At 54.5% G+C, this 17,240-nt stretch overlaps 2 protein-coding genes across 4 annotated transcripts; both read right to left on the bottom strand.

The window, feature by feature from the left end:
- Window positions 1–775: 775 nt before the first annotated feature.
- Window positions 776–11,473, bottom strand: CDH16 (cadherin 16). Of its 3 annotated transcripts, none has more exons than XM_003799413.1 (18): window positions 11,288–11,473; window positions 10,529–10,586; window positions 10,176–10,259; window positions 8,386–8,541; window positions 8,179–8,317; window positions 7,703–7,861; window positions 6,744–6,940; window positions 5,998–6,120; window positions 5,699–5,849; window positions 5,248–5,475; window positions 5,089–5,165; window positions 4,826–5,014; window positions 4,482–4,723; window positions 3,486–3,619; window positions 2,591–2,833; window positions 2,322–2,429; window positions 1,908–2,024; window positions 776–1,133 (listed from the first exon to the last, which is right to left on the bottom strand). In XM_003799413.1, the coding sequence occupies exons 2-18, from the start codon at window positions 10,571–10,573 to the stop codon at window positions 1,036–1,038; spliced, it is 2,490 nt and encodes an 829-aa protein (XP_003799461.1). In that variant the 5' UTR covers window positions 10,574–10,586; window positions 11,288–11,473; the 3' UTR covers window positions 776–1,035. The 3 variants fall into 3 exon arrangements, with proteins under 3 accessions (XP_003799461.1, XP_003799462.1, XP_012666559.1); XM_003799414.1 differs by having other exon boundaries at window positions 2,591–2,767; XM_012811105.2 differs by lacking the exons at window positions 7,703–7,861; window positions 11,288–11,473 and having other exon boundaries at window positions 902–1,133; window positions 6,744–6,866; window positions 8,237–8,317; window positions 10,529–10,573.
- Window positions 11,474–13,794: 2,321 nt separating this feature from the next.
- On the bottom strand, window positions 13,795–17,086 carry RRAD (RRAD, Ras related glycolysis inhibitor and calcium channel regulator). Its single transcript, XM_003799412.2, has 5 exons — window positions 17,023–17,086; window positions 16,440–16,824; window positions 15,751–15,824; window positions 15,452–15,656; window positions 13,795–14,464 (listed from the first exon to the last, which is right to left on the bottom strand). Exons 2-5 carry the CDS (start codon window positions 16,807–16,809, stop codon window positions 14,187–14,189), a joined length of 927 nt encoding a protein of 308 aa, XP_003799460.1. The 5' UTR covers window positions 16,810–16,824; window positions 17,023–17,086; the 3' UTR covers window positions 13,795–14,186.
- Window positions 17,087–17,240: the final 154 nt, after the last annotated feature.

Genomic DNA, 17,240 nt, shown 5'->3' with positions numbered 1-17,240 from the left:
GGGGATCAGCATATATCTAGGGTCAGTCAAGTGTCAGGGATTGGAGGTCAATCTGGAGGTGTGGTCAGGGTTCAGCAGGGCAACAGGGACATGGCTTAATCTGGGGCCAGGGGCAGGGGTTCAACCCAGATAGGAGCAGCTATAGGATAAACCATGGTGATTCCTGTCCCTCCCCAGTGGTGTCCGTCTGAGGGATTCCCTGCTGTGACTTTCTGTAGAGGTACCCACACACTCACCAGCCTGTGTGTGAAACACAGAAGTGCCCTGGAGCTGGAGCAGAAGGACAAGTCTCCAGCTTCACCTCTCCTGTCCCAGCCCTGTGGGGCCCTCTAGACTCCTGTCCAGACCCCTCTGCCCATCCCTGTGTGCAGGTGACTCAAGCACAGGGACACAAGGTGTTCCCGCATGAGCAGAAGACACAGACTCATAGGTTGTGCCTATGACACAGGAAGACACAGAAATGACACCCTCAAACACACCTCTTCTCAAAGATGCCACTTGTCAACTATCACCTGCACAGAGTTAACCCACCTGGGGTCTATGGTTGGTAAGCTCTGGATGCCCAAGGAAATGACCTGTCTTGCTGAGACCCCAAGATCTCACCAAGAGCCCATGTGATACCCCTATATCCTTCTTCACAGGGGTCCCCAGTCTTGTTCTTCGAGCCCCCAGACCCTTTCTGAGCATCAGGAGATGGGGAAGGCAAGAGGGGTCAGGTGTGGCACACTCACACACACAGTCACACGCACATGTGCACACTGGAACATGGGCAGAACAATCCTTAAGGCCCAGCCCAGTTCTCTGAGGTTTTATTATTCGACAAATGTGCTGCCATTTGGAGCACTCCCACGGGCAGCCCATAAAGTCTGTGTTCAGGCTCTGGGATGTTTCTGGTTATGGTGCCTCCACCTGAGGGCAGGTGGTAGGGCTTCTACTCTGTCCTGGCCACTGCTGGATCTCCAGTGCTGGGCCTTCTCACAGTTCTTCTCAGATGGCGCTAGAGGCCAAGCTCCCAGCTGGGAGTGCCTGGACCATTCAGATGGCTGCTTTCAGGGGCATGCTGTCCGCTGGCTGATCTAGGTCCTTCTTCCTTGCCAGGGACAAGTGGGTGAAGATGAGGATGAGGAATAAGCCTGAGGGGCCCAAGAGAGATGGATCAGCTCTCACAGGAGGCTGTGGGACTGCTTATCATGAGGGACACCCTGCCCTTGGTATTGATTTAATAAACAGAAGAAGTTCCTGAGGCTGAGCTGAGTATGATTCTGGTCCTGGTGCTTAGATAAGTTTGACTACTTGGCCTGCTTGGTCCTCTCCAGACCCTCACCCCCATGAGACCACTCCAGTACACCTCAGCCGCTAAAGTCCCCTTCTCTGTGGGACAGTTTGGGTGGAGCTCATCTAGGAGCCTCTGAGTTGTTTCCATGGACCTCCAAGAGAAAGGCACATCGTAACATGAACCAGCAAGGAAAACATTTAAAGGGGCTGAAAAAATAAAGGAGATGGACAGGGTGGTTGAGACTGAAGGAATTAGGCTAGAAAGACCTGGGCTCTGCTGCAACCTGGCTGTGAGCAAGTCACTTAACCTCTCTGAGCCTCAGTGACCTCCTCTGCAAAGTGGAGAGATGCCCGAAACTACCTCACAGGGTCATAGGAATTACTATGCAGTAATTCACATAGTGTGTGTGGCATGGACCACAGAGTTATGTGCCATCAGGTAACAGTAACGCAGTTATCAATGATGAAATAATGACTATAACGACAGTGGGAAAAAACATAATGTCTAGAAGAGTTGGGGGGGTCTTTTTTCAGACCTGGGGGCACCATGGGGACAAGGGATGCTGTTTATTTGGAGGCTGTGGCTCCGATCACCCATCACCCTCCTCCATGCACGTGCCCTGCCTCCTTACCTATCACTGCCAGGGTGCCCATGAGAATGCCCACTGCCGACAGCTTCGTGGGCATGCCCTTCAGGCGGCCCACCTTGCGCATGCACTGCCCCTCCACGTTGCAGCGACACACAATCACTGGGGGGAGAGGGAGAAAAATAAGGGTGGTGTGGGAGTCCCCAGCCTGGCCAGCCGGCTGATAAATGTGCTTTTGTGCACGTGTGTGTGTGTGTATGTGAAGGCACATGTTCCTCTGCATTTGTGCCCGGGTGTACACAGGTCTAAGTGCCTGGCTGCAGTTGTGCAAGTGTGCACTGGCCCATGCTGTCTGTGTGAGCCTGCACCGTGTGCACCCAGCCTGTCCCCCTGCATCCCAGTGGTCCCCTCAGGCACTGAAGGCTGCCAACCTTGCCTGCACTAGAGCCCCAGCCTTACCTCGAACCAGGAGCTGCCACATTTGGGCATTGTGTTTGACCACCACTGGGACCATGTGTTCACGTGGCTCCACCCAAAGCAGGGCCAGGGTGAGGTAGGCATGGGAATCTGTCAGGAAAGTGGGCAATGACCAGGGTCACTAGCCTAGACAGACCCTCTGGTGGGTGCCCTCTAGGCAGAGACCCACCCCCACAGTGGAAGGGCTTCTCTATTCCAAGTGTCCTCCACACTTCAGCCACCCATCCTCCCTCCCTTCCCCCATCACACACCATTGAGAGGCTGCAGGCGCCAATCCCGCTGCACTGTGGGGTTGGGCCCAAGAGCAAAGCTATAGGGACCATGCCCACTGGCCAGGTCTGGATCCTCCCTGGGTCCACTGACGATCACTCCATGGTCCTGGCGGGGCGTGCAGAGGTGTCGGGAAAGCACAGGGGCTGGAGTCAGGGCTGGGGCAGGAGGGGCCTTGAGGAAGTGGATGACGAGGGTTGCAGAAGTGCTCAGTCTTGGCTCATCTGCAGAGGAGGCAGTGCTGAGCTGGGCCGGATGTTGCTGGGGTGGAGGTGAACTCCGGAATCCTGGGGCTAATCTGTCTCCCCACAGTCCACAAGACTTACCCTGCCACTCTCCCTCCATTCTTCTATCCATCCCTTATCATCCCCATGCCAATGTGGAAATGCCTGTACCACAGCCCACCTTGGGCTAAAGCCTGCCTCTCTGCCTCCCTGACCTCCCCATTCACAGGCCAACTCTTCCCCTGTCAGAGCCAGTTCAGAGCTCAGCTTATCTCCAGGCACACTTGCCCCAAAGATGGCCCCTGGCCCTCCTTCCAGCTCCTTACCTCTGTACCTCCTCTGCCTCCAGCCTGGCCCTGCGGTGATACACTGAGTGGCCCTCCTGGGACTAAGGTGCAGGGCTGGGACTTGTGATTGTCAAGCTAGGAGGCGGTAGGGGAGGGTAGTAGGAAAGGGTAGGCGGAGGCCAGGCCTTCCCACCTGGGGGGTAGACCCAGTCTCAAAGAGGGACACTGGATCCAGCTCCTTAGCCCTCCTTCTGCCTGGGGCTTAGGGGATGTGGGGAAGGGTCTTAGGGAGGGAACTCAGTCCTGCCCATCTGGCTGAGGTTTGTGCTCCCTCCTAGAGGGAGGTCATACCTACATGGCCATACCTGCATCCTGGGCCTCCACAAGCACTGTGTATGTGTCCCCAGGCTGGACATCCTGCAGAGACCGGGCTGTGTGCACCTCTCCAGAGACATTCCCAATGCAGAGCCAGCCCTCTGAGTCATTGACCAGGGAGAACCTAAGATCCCAAAGAAAGGGAGGGGTTGGAAGGCTCTGGGATACATATGGAGTCTTTTTTTTGAGACGGAGCCTCAAGCTGTCCCCCTGGGTAGAGTGCCGTGACATCACAGCTCACAGCAACCTCCAACTCCTGGGCTCAAGCCATTCTTCTGTCTTCACCTCCCAAGTAGCTGGGATTATAGGTGCCTGTCACAATGCTCAGCTATTTTTTGGTTGCAGCTGTCATTGTTTGGTGGGCCCAGGCTGGATATGAACCCGCCAGCTCAGCTGTATATGGCTGGCACCTTAGCTGCTTGAGCCACAGGCGCTGGGCCCACATATGGAGTCTTGCCCAGAATCCCCCAGGGCTGTGTGACCTGTTCAAGTCCCACACTGTCTCTGACACAGGAGCAGCAACAGTTCCCAGGTGCCCAGTCTCTCTCCCCAGCTTCAGGACTTGTGGTGGTGGTGGTAGGAGTGTTTCAACAATGGGTAACGTGACTGGAGAAGGGACTGTCAGAGTCTGGGGGGCTGGGTTCAACTTCACTAATTCCAGGTCACCCTGAAAAGGGGTTGAGGTATGTCAGAGCCTGGGAATAGCCTGTCTGTGCTACAGTGTGGATGGGAGTCAGAGAAAGGCCTGGTCTTCCCTCCAGGTGGTGAGGTATAACCTGAGCTCTCGTGGAGTCCAGACACAGGCCTCCATGCCCTGCCCAGTCTATCTAGCCCTCATGCCTCCCAGGGGACACAACCTAGGAATCAGCCATAGTTTGAGAAATAGTCCAGGCGATAGATTGTGGAAGTACTTTCTGAGGCCCAGGGGTCAGTCCTGGGGAGCCAGGGAGATCCAGCCCAGATAAGGGGCCAGGCTTTCTGCTTACCTGAGGGATCTGTTCATGGGATCTGCAGGCTGGACAGTCAGCAGGAGGAAACCAGCTGGGGTGCCGACTGGGACTGTGGTCTTGTAGCTGTCCTGATCCAACGTGGGGGGTGGTAGTACTCTTTCCACCAGCACAGTCACTGTGGCGGTGGCTCCAGGGCCAGGGCCTGGTCCCACCAGTTCTGCCACGTTCTGCACTACAACTATCACCTCGTGACTTGGAGCTTCCTCATAGCTGAGATTCTGGGAAAAAAGAGCTTTGGGTTACTGGTGGGCTGGAGCATAGTGCATTGTGCATGCACATGTGCACGCATGTGCCCCTTTACCACCTGCCCAGCCCTTTACCTTGAGGAGTCGGAGTTGGACGTAACTAGAGTCTGGCTCCCAAACCAAGCCGAAGACCCCTTCCGTGTTGCCCCCATCAATAGCAAACTTCATGAGGCGGAAGTTAGGCTCAAGGTCAGCATCAGTGGCCATGAGTGTGGCCACTAGAGTCCCAGGTTCCACATCCTCAGGAATGTTGATAGGCCCAATCTGGAGAGATGGGGAGGGGCAGTGAGCACCCCATCAACACCTGACCCAAGATCCCCTCCCCTGCATCTGCTTACCTGGGAAGTGGTGAACTCAGGAGCGTGGTCATTGACATCTGAGACTGTGACTGTGATCTCACACGTGCTGCTGAGGCCTGAGGTAGGAAAGGACTTACTGGTGAAGCCAGGATAGGAACTGAGGGGCCAGGAGACCTGGGTCACCATCAGGGCACTTACCACCCTCTGCTCCTGCTAGGTCAATGGCCAGCACTTGAAGCCGAGTGTTCTGGCCAGCTTGGAGTGGAACAGACCCCAGCGTCACACTGCCTGAAGTGGGGTCCAGCTCGAAGGCTCTCCCTGCTGTCCCCTCCTCAGGTTCAAGGCTCAAGAGCCGATACACAATGTGGGAATTGGGAGAGCCGGGAGCATCTGCATCCTCCGCAGACAGCCTAGTTACTTCAGTACCTACAAGACAGTACCCACCCAGGTGGAAGCCAGCCTGGAGGCCTTACCTTACCCACTCCTTTTTTGTGCTAAACCAAACGTGAGCTCTTGTGTGTGTCTTGGGGAGGGACATTGATATGAGGGCCTGACATTGAGCCCCCATGGCAGAGAAGAGCAAAATAGGGTGGTTTATAGAGACCCTCCCCCTCTCCCTCCCCCAGCCCTGATAAGGGACATAGCTCACCTGGGGGGCTGAGCTCAGGGATGCTGACTGGGGGGCCAGGTGGGGAGCAGACAGGCACATTGTCATTTTCATCCATCACCACCACACGGAGTTCCAGTGGCTCTGCATAGGCCTCACTATGGGAATTCTGAGCCCACACTTGCAGCAGGTACTATAGTGGGCAGTGGGGGAGGGGTTCAGGTCAGGCCTCTGCATTCTTCCACTGCTTCAGCATCTGTAGGGGATGTGACATCCCCCAACCCAACCGTACAGTGAGCAAGTACCCACAAGCCTACACCCTGGCTCCCCTCTCACCTCACCTCAGCCTGGGCTTCTCGGTCCAGCTCACTGGTCACGTAGAGTTTCCCCTCTGAGTCCACATCAAAGGGCCCAGGGGGCTGGATCTCCAGGTAATAATGCACATCCCCCCCACTCCAGTGTACCTGGGAAGGGGGACACAGAATGAGGGCACCTGGGTTGAGGGGTGGGAATAACCCTTGTCAGCCCTTGTGACCCAGCTGGTTCTCAGGGGAGCAGCCTGGTCTCCAACTACTATGTTACCCCAAGCAAGTTGCTGCCCTCCCTGGGCTTCAAGTCCAGGTAGAATCCTTCTGTGAAATGGGACACTCATTTGTGGAGGAAGCTCCATAGTGGGCTTGCCCTGGTCTAAGCCTGGACCCTGCCCAAAGTGCCTGAATGACCAGGTTATTTTATTTTCGGCTCTCTCAGCCTGGGCCTGACACCAGGGCATTCCTAGAAAAGGCCTGAGACATTCCTGGCCTAGGTGACAATCCCCATGGCATCAGGAGGTGGCAGCTGTTTTCCCAAGCCTCAGGCACACTAGGGAGGTCAGAGCACAGAAACACACCTATTAGAGGATGGCAGGTAGGAGATATAGGCCTGGTCCCAGGCCTTGAACACCCCACACCACAGTGGGAAGTGATGGGAAAAATGGAGGGAGGAGCAGAGATCAAGCTGGGTCTCAGAATCACCCTCCAAATATCCACAAGAATCAGGACCACCTTCACCATCCATGAGGCTGCATCTGCTGCTGATGGCCACTTACCTGGGCAATGTGGTGTGGGTAGGGGACTTTGAGATTCTCTGCCAGGTGGACAGGCTCTTGGGGCACCCAGGTATTCTCTACTATGGAGACATCTACAGTAGCTGTGGCCTGGTGGCCTGAGACCTGGTCACCCATGTCCTTGACCTGTACCAACAGCTGATAGGGCCCCTCCAGGGCACGGTCTAGGCTGGTGCTCCCTAAAAGGGGTAGGATGACCAGTTGAGCAAGAGGCCAGGGCATCATTCTGAGCAAAGTGCCAAACACAAAAGCAATCACATGGCAATTGTTCAGGATATTCTCTTGGTCAAAGGCTGGGAGGACTTTTTAGCACCATTGTGAGCATCCAGCCAGGACTTGACAATGTGCAGTCACTTCCATATCTGTCCACATAGGGAATGGTTGATGGGCTGAAGGAGTAGGTGGATGACGAGGATGGGGAGGTGGGTAGATGATCAGCTGGATGAATGAATGGTTGACTAGGTGGATGGATGGGGGTTTAGGTGCGTGAATGGGAGTGTTTGGATGAGTGAGTGTTGACAGATGGGCTGCAGGGGTGGTGTAGTGGGAGGTGGCTGGCTGGCTAGGTTGATGTCTGATTCACTTTTCTTTCCATCCCCAGCCTGTGGCTCTGGTCTGAGCTTCCAGATCCATATCTTTCCTGCCATCAGTCCTGGAGGTCTCCTGGCAATGTCCTAAGATATAACTCCAGAGACCACTACCATCCTTGTCCCTTTGGTCTGAGTCTACAGAATGTAGAACTCAGGCCCTCCATTTGTACTGTTCCTAGCCCTCCACACGTGGTTCTGCCTTGGTGGTCTTCTGCTTTGCTTCTGTCTCCACCTACAATGCCCTTTCCTCCACCTTTGCCTCTCAGGGCCCATCTTTTTCTTACAGCTCAGATGCCATCATCTCCAGCTTTCCTTGACCCTCCCTCCCCAGCACACCCAGCTCACACTCACCCTTGGGGCTGAGGGCCAGAGCTCCCAGCTGAGGCTCCAGCTGGAACATGTCTGGGGAAGGCTGGGCTGGGGCCTGGCTCAGGATGTGGAATCGCAGATCTGAGTTGGCTGTGCCTGGTTCATCCCCATCTGAAGCCTCGAGGAAGAGGAAGGGGATACCTAATGGGGGCGGGGAGGACATTGTAAGGAAAAGAGGGGATGGGGAGAGTCTGCCATGCCTCCCCTTCTCTCTCTGGTCCTTCTTTCCATGTCCGTGATGTCAGGACCCTGGCAACAGCATTTTTTCTCACTTCACAGATGAGGAAACTGAGGCCGAGAGTAGATGGGGAGTACAGGAATGGGACAGATATGGAAAAGGACAGCTTGGACCCTGGCTGTGCTATCCCTGTGCCAACTGTCTGGCCATCTCTTTGTTCTCTACCGTCCCATCAATGCCCACCTGACCTTGCTATAAGTTGGCTGCCGTGGTCACTCACCAGGCCTGGTGCCCTGGCTCAGCTGAGCTCTGTAGATGGCTTGGGAGAAATGGGGCACCTGGTCATTCTCATCCTTCACATGCACACGCACAGCTTGTGGGCCCCACAAGACATGTCCATCCACAGTCTCCAGAGTGACCTGGCACAGAAGAGTGATCAGTGTCTGGCCCTGCCTTGCCTGGCCTCCCCTGGCTGGCCCAGTCATACCTGTAGCTGGTACTCTGCCTGTTCTTCTCGGTCCAGGGCTCTGGTCACCAGCAGAAAGCCAGACTCTGGATCCACAGCAAAGAGGTCCTCAATTGCCCTGCCTGAGTCCCCTGACAGCACAACCTGGCCCTCAGCCTCCTCACGGGGCAGTGACAGCTGGTGGGGCAGAACAGAAGTAAAGGGAATCATGGCCAGGCCTGGGGGAAGCCTCCTCCACTGATGGCCTCATTATATATGTGAAGAGACTGAGTCTCAGAGATGATTGGCACCTGCCTGGGGTCACACAGCCAGTAAGCCCCAGGACTGAGATTCAAAGCCAGAGCTCTTTTCTCTGTACATTCTTCTTTTTAAGCTCTAAACCTCACCACCAATATTTCATTCTTTATTTAAAACTCTATGGCTCGGCGCCTGTGGCTCAAGTGGCTACGGTGCCAGCCATATACACCTAAGGTGGGGGGTTTGATTCCAGCCTGGGCCCGCCAAAAACAACAATGATGGCTGCAACCAAAAAATAGCCGGTTGTTGTGGCGGGTGCCTGTGATCCCAGCTACTTGGGAGGCTGAGGCAGGAAACTCGCTTGAGCCCAGGAGTTGGAGGTTGCTGTGAGCTGTGATGCCATGGCACTCTACCCAGGGGGAAAGCTTGAGGCTCTGTCTCAAAAAAAAACTCTACTATCTGCTGGGATTAAAATATTTTATTTATTTATTTATTTATTTATTTATTTTAGAAAGAGTCTCATTCTGTTGCCCCAGGCTAGAGGACATGGTGTCATAACTCACAGCAACCTCAAACTCCTGGGCTCAAGCAACCCTCTTGCCTCACTCTCCCAAGTAGCTGGGATTACAGGTGTGCACCACATGTCTGGTTAATTTTTCTATTTTTAGTAGAGACAGGGGTCTCACTCTTGCTCAGGCTACTCTCTTGAACTCCTGAGCTCAGGCGATCCACCGGCCTCAGCCTCCCAGAGTCCTAGGATTACAGGTATGAGCCATCCCATCCACCCCACTGGGATTAAAATCTTGTTGGTCATTCACACTATAGGTTGAGCATCCCTAATGTGAAAATCTGAGATTTTAAACTTTTGAGCACCAACATGATGGCTCCAGTCAAAAATTCCACACCTGACTTTATGTGATAGGACACAGTCAAAACTTAGTTTCATGTGCACAGTTATTTAAAACATTGTATAAAATTACCTTCAGGATATGTTTATAAGATGTGCACAAAACATAAATGAATTTTGTTTTTAAATTCGAGTCTCCTCCCCAATAATATCTCATTATGCAAATATTACAAAATCTGGGAAAAATTCAAAATCTGAAACACTTGTAGTTCCAAGCATTTCAAATAAGGGACACTTCACCTGTATAACACATAGTTACTCTCTGGAAAGCAGAGTTTGAAAGAGAAACAGAGGCTCGGCCCCTGTAGCACAGTGGTTACAGCGCCGTCCACATGCACCGAGGCTGGCGGGTTTGAACTCAGTCCGGGCCAGCTAAACAACAATTGCAACAAAAAAATAGCTAGGCATTATGGTGGGCACCTGTAGTCCAGGCTCCTTGGAAGGCTGAGGCAAGAGAATAGGTTAAGCCCAAGAGTTTGAGGTTGCTGTGAGCTGTGATGCCAGGGCACTCTACCAAGGGTGACACAGTGAGACACTGTCTCAATTAAAAAAACAAAAAACAAAAAAAGAAAGATAGAGAAACAGAATAAGAAAGAAGAAGGGTGTCAGCAGCACAAGCAGCAGGACTTAGCAGAGAGGGAGGGCAGCCATAGGCTCTCAGGCTCACCTTGGTCAGGTACAAAGGGAAATTTCCACCATAGTTCTCTGGGACTTCCACAAGCAGCTCTGCAATCTGGGCCTCAGGGAGCACCTGCGGAAGGATTCTGCCCCTTCATCAAGCTCTAGGACCTCACAGAAGAGGGGAATTTCTGTCCCTTTCTTTGACCTGGCCATATCCCACCCACCCTCTAGCCTTTGACCTTCTGATTCCACAACAGGCCGGTAGCCCCAGCTCTGGACACCCCACCCCAAGACCAGCACTGTTCCTATGGTCAGTAAAATTGGTCCAGGTAGATTCAGGGGCAAGTGTGCCAACTCCCAAGGCCAGAAGCTGAAAGAGGGGCATGGGGTCCTGCTTACCTGGGGGATGGAGAAGCAAAGGAGCCATAGCCAGGCAGGGACCATGGTCAGTACAGGCCTGGGGGATGTGGGAGTGAGGTTGCCACCCAGATCAGAGGGTAGGGACTCCATCCCCTACATATAGCCAGAGCTGTCCCACCAGACACTAGATTTCACTCCCTCCCCTGTGAAAGGCCTGTGGCTCCCCATCACCCAGAGGGTAGCATGAAGCTCTGCTGCCAGCCTCACGGAAACCCCCACCCTCCCTCTTGGCTCTTGCCCCTGTAAGGATTCCGCTAGAGTTTTACCTCCAGACCTTTTCTTCTTCCTGTCACAACCTACCCAGCTCACAGATTCCAAAGTGGTAATTTTCCTAGCAGCCCCCCAAATCACAAAAGCTTGAAGCTAGAAAGACCCTGATGACTGTGAGGTTCACTTCCTGTAGTCACTTCGTGTTGCAGGCAAGACCTGAAGGGCAGAACCTGGCCAAGGTCACAGAGGACTTGACCACAGGATTCTTCCAGGAACAGTCTCTGGGACTTTCCTGCTTCCCACTGCCCCCCTCCAGATAAGAAATGCCTGCAAGGCAGAAGCCCTGATCTCATCTCCACATTTTCTGGCACTCAGCATGGAGCTGGGCACACAGGACCTTGACAAACTGACAACTACTTTAAGATGGATCCCTGGGAACTCTTCCCCAGATGGGGAGAACAGGGCTGTGTTTCTCCTCCATCCCCGCCAACCCCAGCCTCAGACCTGCCTACCCCGCTGCTCCCAGGCCCTCACCCGCTGGTGCCAAGGCTGGCTCCCTTGGTCCAGCCACCAGGCAAGAGGGCTCCTTCTCCAAGGATCTCTGGCCAGGCCGGGCAGGGTGGGGTAGGGCAAGGCGGACGCTTGAGCTGGTAGGTGGTTCAGCCTCACTTGTTCAGAAGTGGAAAACACCACTGGGTCCACAGTTGCAGGCCTGGCTCCACCCAGCCCCCCAAGTTACTCATTGACTTTGGAAAGCTGGGTGCTGCTCAGCCTCCGTGACTGCCAGCCCAGGGAGCTGGGCAAATCATTGGCTTGGTGCTCTCTCCACCTCAATACAGCCAAGTGGGTAGTCCTTGGCCCTCTGGGCTTGGACACTACTTCTGTTTCTGTGGCTCCAGACTTGGTCCCACTCCTCCCTAACGTTCCAGCGTCTGCAGCTGCACCTCTACTGGCTCTGTTCCTTTTACGTGGCATACTCTTCCCACCCCTTCATCTGTGCGGTGAGTACCTGCTCATGCTTCAGTTCTCAGCTCACATATTCCTCCCTCTAGGAAACTTTACCTATCTGGTATTCACCATCTGGAAGGCCCCCCATGCCATGTGCTGCCTCTATAAATGCACAGAGGACACCAGATTACCACTGCCTATCTTCCATTAGACTGGGAACCCCTCCAAAGCAAGACTCAGCAATGACCTGGCTCTTGCCTTGCCCTAGCAGCTCCTAACTGGCTTGGGGAATTAAGACAAGGAGTCAGAGGTTGCAAAAGATGGATCATGACCTGGACCCGGTATTTGGGGCGCTAGTTCACCCAACAGTGGGACCAGTAAAGAGGTGGTTAGCATCCTGGGAGCTCCCCTGTGTTCTCTAAGCCCTCCTACTAGCCACTTAGCACCAACAGGGCTGGGACAATGGTCTGTCTTCTGCCCCTGAGAGGCAAAGACAAGATTAAACCAGCTCAGGTGACCTTGAGGAAATGGTGGGACTGACCATGAGCCCTTCCCCCAGTGAGGCAGCCAAGCAGAGCCAGGAGAAGCTTCTGGGGCCTGGGAGAAGGGGAGGAGGAGAGAGAGTGGGAAGGGTGGGAAGATCCTGGTCTCTAGGACTTTCTATCCTTGAAGCTGCCCATGTTCTCCCCGAGGTCTTCCCCACTGTGTATCTGGTGAGTCTCCCTAGGCCAGTACCCCACTTTGTCACATGCTGAGTGTCTGCCTCAGGGATCCTGCAACAGCACAGTGCAGGCATATTAGGGGGTGCCCAATATTGTTCTATTGGTCCCAGCACTGCTCTGAGTGCACACTTTCATTACTCCACCCACCGCATTCTGAAGGGGCTTTGTCCCCATGTCACATACTTGGGTACAGGAAGGCTCTAGTATCCTCTTCAGCCCTAGGGACTCTCACTTGCTCTCCACATGCCTCAAAGCGTGTTAGGGGGAGGAGGGGAGCTGTAGCTGCTCCCAGCATTACACCGCCCTGGGGAGCACGTGGGTGAGTCCCAGTGCACACAGAGAGGCAACCTTCAAACCTCCTCCTGCCATTCATTGAACAAGCTGTGGTCAGGATTCTAACCAGGTTGCAAGGACTCTCCTGGGTGTGTGGAATGAATAAATTGAACTAAAGCAGGAATGTATGGACCCCTCCCCAAACCTGTTATTAGTGAGAAGAAAAAAAAAAAAAGGTATGTATAGACCCTGACTCAGAACCTTCTAATAGACTGCCCTCATTGTGTCCCAGGCTGCCTCCAGGCTTAGGAGATGAGCAGACACAGCTGTACACCAGTCCCCACTCAGCTATTTCCATCACCAAATGGGGATGATCATTCCTGAAACCACAAAGTTCAACTCCTAACGAGCACCTGTACCAAAGGTGAGGGAGTCATAGGCTCCTGGGCACACAGTGGCAGACCTCTCATTCTAGGCAAAGAGCTCCATGGAGTTATTTCCACCAAAATCAAATTAGCCAATGCTGATCATGTAATGTTTTGGCCCGCCCCCTCAGTAGCCCAACTTCAGCCAAGAGATGTCATCAAGTCTGCCTCAGTGTGCCTCGCTTATATCCATGCTGAACAAAACATCCCACAGAATCTCTTAAGTCCCTCCCTTGACCCCCACCTCAGTTGATTCCCAGCCCCTCAGGAGGGAACAAGGCAGAAATACCAGTATGGAGCTGGACTTGGGATTACTGCTTGGCTGTGAGACCCAGGGCAGGGTGTGCTCTGTTAGACAACCTCAATTTCTCTTTCTGTACAGTGGGATGATTAAACCCTTAATCATGTGGACAATACCAGGTCCCAGTGCAGAAGAAGGACCTGGATATTAAGTGCTGGGATGAATTTGTGTCTCCACGTGCTCCTTGAGCCCCCTCCACCTAATCCTCTCCCCTCACTCTCCTATTACAGCTGGCTATATCTGAGCCCAAACATTAGGATGCTTAGGGCCACACTTGGGGGGGCAGTAAGACCCCATCCTTCAACTTCAGAAACGCTCCCTACTCCTAAAGCTCTCAGATGGAGGACAGAGTCAAGACCCCTGACATATCAGGAAATAGTCTTTATTACAAAAAATCTGTATGTAAACAAACACCCAGGACACTGAATAGCTTCCCTCCAGAACACCCCCATCCCAAGTATAGAGAAAGGCAGAGTCCTCTCCCCATACCCAGGCTACTCCACCAGCTGGGCTTGGGCTGCCACTTGGGACACACGTGAGCCTGCACACGCATCTCTGTGGGCCCAGCCCTTACTGGCCACTGGGAGCCGCCTCCCTGGGTAGCCCTGTCTGTCCATGACCATGAAGTGGGGGATGCCTGGCTGGCAGCTCTGAGGGGCTCAGAGTCTGAGCTGGCCCCCAAGCATTTAGGACTGTTGGCTGGGCCCGCCCACCAACCCACCCATCTGTCTGCCCACCACAGTGGGAGCTCATGGGGCCTAGAGAACCGAAAGGTCGTGGCAGGACTTGGACTTGGCGCGAAAGGCCATCTTGCGGCTGTTGCGCGCTACAATGCGGCCCAGGAAGCGCTTCGCTTTTTTGCCAAGGCTCTCTCGTCGTCGGGTACCCGCTTGCCTTCTCGCATTGGCTTCTTTGCTGTCCCTTCGCAGGCGTATCTGGCGCACAACACCCTCAAACAGAGCCTGGACATTGTGGTGCAGTGCTGCTGATGTTTCAATGAACTTGCAGTCAAAGACTACGGCGCAGGCCCGGCCCTCTGGCAATAAACAAAGGATTCATAAGAGAGGAACCTTCTCAAAACCTGGCCACCCCATAATAGCTACCATTCAGGAATCTGCAGGGTCTTCCCCAGAAACACAGAGACCCCAGCTCCTATACTGTACTGAGGGTACCAGGCACTGCTGGGTCACCCAAAAAGCAGACTGTACCTCTCAAAAAGGTAAATCTCCCACAAAAGGAGATTCATTAATTGAAATGATCTTTTTTATTTATTTATTTATTTTTATTGAACGGTAACTATGTACATTAATGCACTTCTGGGGTACAGTGTGGGGCTTTCACATGCAATCTGAAATACTTCCATCAACTGGTCAACACAGCCTTCATGTCATTTTCTCAGTTATTGCTTTAAAACATTCACATTCTACTCTTAGAAAGATTCACCTGTACCCCAATTGAAATGATCTTAAGTCTGATATTTAAAGGAAGTACTGGAGAAATGAACAGGAAAATGAGAAGCAGGTTAGACAGCTTATATTTGATGTTACATCATGATGAATGACCTGATGGACTGGGGAAGGGGAAGCAAGGTCACCAAGTCACTCCTGGGTTCCTCTGAGGGGCTCAGTTCTAAAGGCCACAGAGGAAGGTGCTGAGTGGGAAGGATCCTATCAGGGCCAAGCCTATTCCAAGATGGGCCCAGGCCTGGAATCTAGGATCTGGTCTCTTGGCTTGGTTTCCTGCACTTTCTGCCACCCACTCACCCTCCATTGGGCAGGCCAGGACTCAAAGGGGCAGGAGAGGAGGGTACGGAGGCACCCCAGCTGCCCTAGTGGGTATGGTTCTCTCCCCTGCCCTCTCAGGCCTTTGGGAGCCCTGTGGGCGGGAGCAGCTCTCCCTCTTCCCTCCCCTCCAAGTTTTCTTCCTGAACATTTTTAGGCCTTGATGATTCCCCAGGGACTTGAGCTGGTGCAAGACTGCCTGGACCACAGCCCAGTCAGGATCTCCTCCCTTCCCAACTCACCATCCACGGAGACCTCACGTGAACGCACCAGGTCACTCTTGTTGCCCACAAGAATGATGGGCACGTCATCTGTCTGCCGTGCACGCCGCAGCTGGACCCGCAGCTCCGAGGCCTTCTCGAAGCTGCCCTTGTCCGTCACTGAGTACACAATGACGTATGCATCCCCCATGGCCATGCAGTGACCAGGCAGCCAGCAGCCTCCATCCTGGGAAACACAGACATTTGCCGAGCAATCATTGTCACTCCCAGCAGTCCCCTGCCTCTGCCCATCCCTACCTTGGACTTCAGCCTGCACCTACCTGCTCCCAAATGTCATAGACCATGAGAGATACCTCTTCTCCGTCCACCATGATGGATCGATCATACGTGTGCCCTAGGCAGGAGGCCAGTAGCCAGGTTACCAGCTGGCTGTCAAAAGTCCCCACCCCCAGGTTTCCTGTTCTGGCCACACCCTCCAACTCCCCAGAGCCCCCTAACCCTCCTCTCCTGCAGATGGCTGCTATATGGCAAATGAAGTACCAGGGCAGGGAAGTGGAAGATGGGGGCCATGGCTTGCCTGACCTCTACCTACATGCCCCGCTCCCCAGCTAACAACATCCTACTCTCTGCCTTTCTGCTGCCTGGGACCCAGGCTGGCCCTAACCACGTAATTATCAAAATAATGACTATCACACCTTCTGGAGGCCTTGCCCTCGTGGGGCTCTTCTAGAAACTCCCTCTGATTGTGTTCCTGCCAGCTCTGGCAGGGAGGGATGTCCTGTCCCCATCCCAGCGTAGTGGTATCTATGCCCTGGGCCTTTTACTCTTGGCATTTCTTCCCCTACCAAAGACTTCTCTCTTAGTTTCCCCTTCTATGAAATAGAGGCGTGATTCTGAAAGTGCCTTTAGAATCCCATGACATCTGCCGCTTTTCGTCCAGATCCCCACTCCCAGAGGCCCCGTCCAGACCCTGGAATCGCCCCACCCCTGAATAGCCCCATCCCGTCACCTGCAGCCTCTGCTTCAGGACCATCCTCTACACCAGCGAAGATGCGTGCCAGAGCGCTCTTGCCCACGCCAGGTGCCCCCAGCAGCAGCACCTTGTAAACACTCTCGTCTGAGTCGCTACCCCCTGAGCTGAGCGAGTCCGAGGAGACCTCCGGCCAGTCCGGCCTTGGACCCTCTGTCCGGGTCCCGGCCGCGGCTGCTGCCAGGGCTGCCGGAGCCAGTGCTGCCTGCAGGTCGCGCTCGTCCACCGGCATGCTCCGGCGGTGCAGCGGGAGCGCCGGGCCCCAGGGTGTGCTGCCCCGACGGCGCTCGCGCTCCCGGCCCCCGCCGCGGCTCCCGCCCGCTCCGCTGCAGCCACCGTTCAGAGTCATCGCGTCTGAAACCGTCTGGGGAACCAGGAACCGTATGGTAGTGTAAGCCGCAAGAGATGCGGGACCCTGGGCAACTTGCCGGTCCAGAGTCAGGCAAGATGCTCGCCGAGAATCTGCCGAGCCCGCTCCTAGCCCTGACCCATCTATCTGGCCCTTCTATCTGCAACCCAGACGGTGCGGCCACCCCCAACCCCGCTCCACTTGGACACTCACCCACTCGTACACAGACACGCTCAGGACTAGGATCTGGGCTCGGATACAACCCACTCGCAGACCCGGACTCTCGGATCCTCGGTGCTGAGGCAGCTGCTGCTTTCTTAGCCGGCGTTGGGTCGCGGCTGGAGAGCCGCCTATTTAAGGCTCTGCCCGCCCCCGCCCCCGCCCCCGCTATTGCGGGGGCTGACGTGTCCCTCCTCCTCCCCTGGGAATCC

Source organism: Otolemur garnettii, unplaced genomic scaffold, assembly GCF_000181295.1.
Source record: "Otolemur garnettii isolate 467f Iridium unplaced genomic scaffold, OtoGar3 scaffold00151, whole genome shotgun sequence".
Classification (NCBI taxonomy): Eukaryota; Metazoa; Chordata; class Mammalia; order Primates; family Galagidae; genus Otolemur; species Otolemur garnettii.
This window is presented reverse-complemented; position numbering and strand designations above follow the sequence as displayed.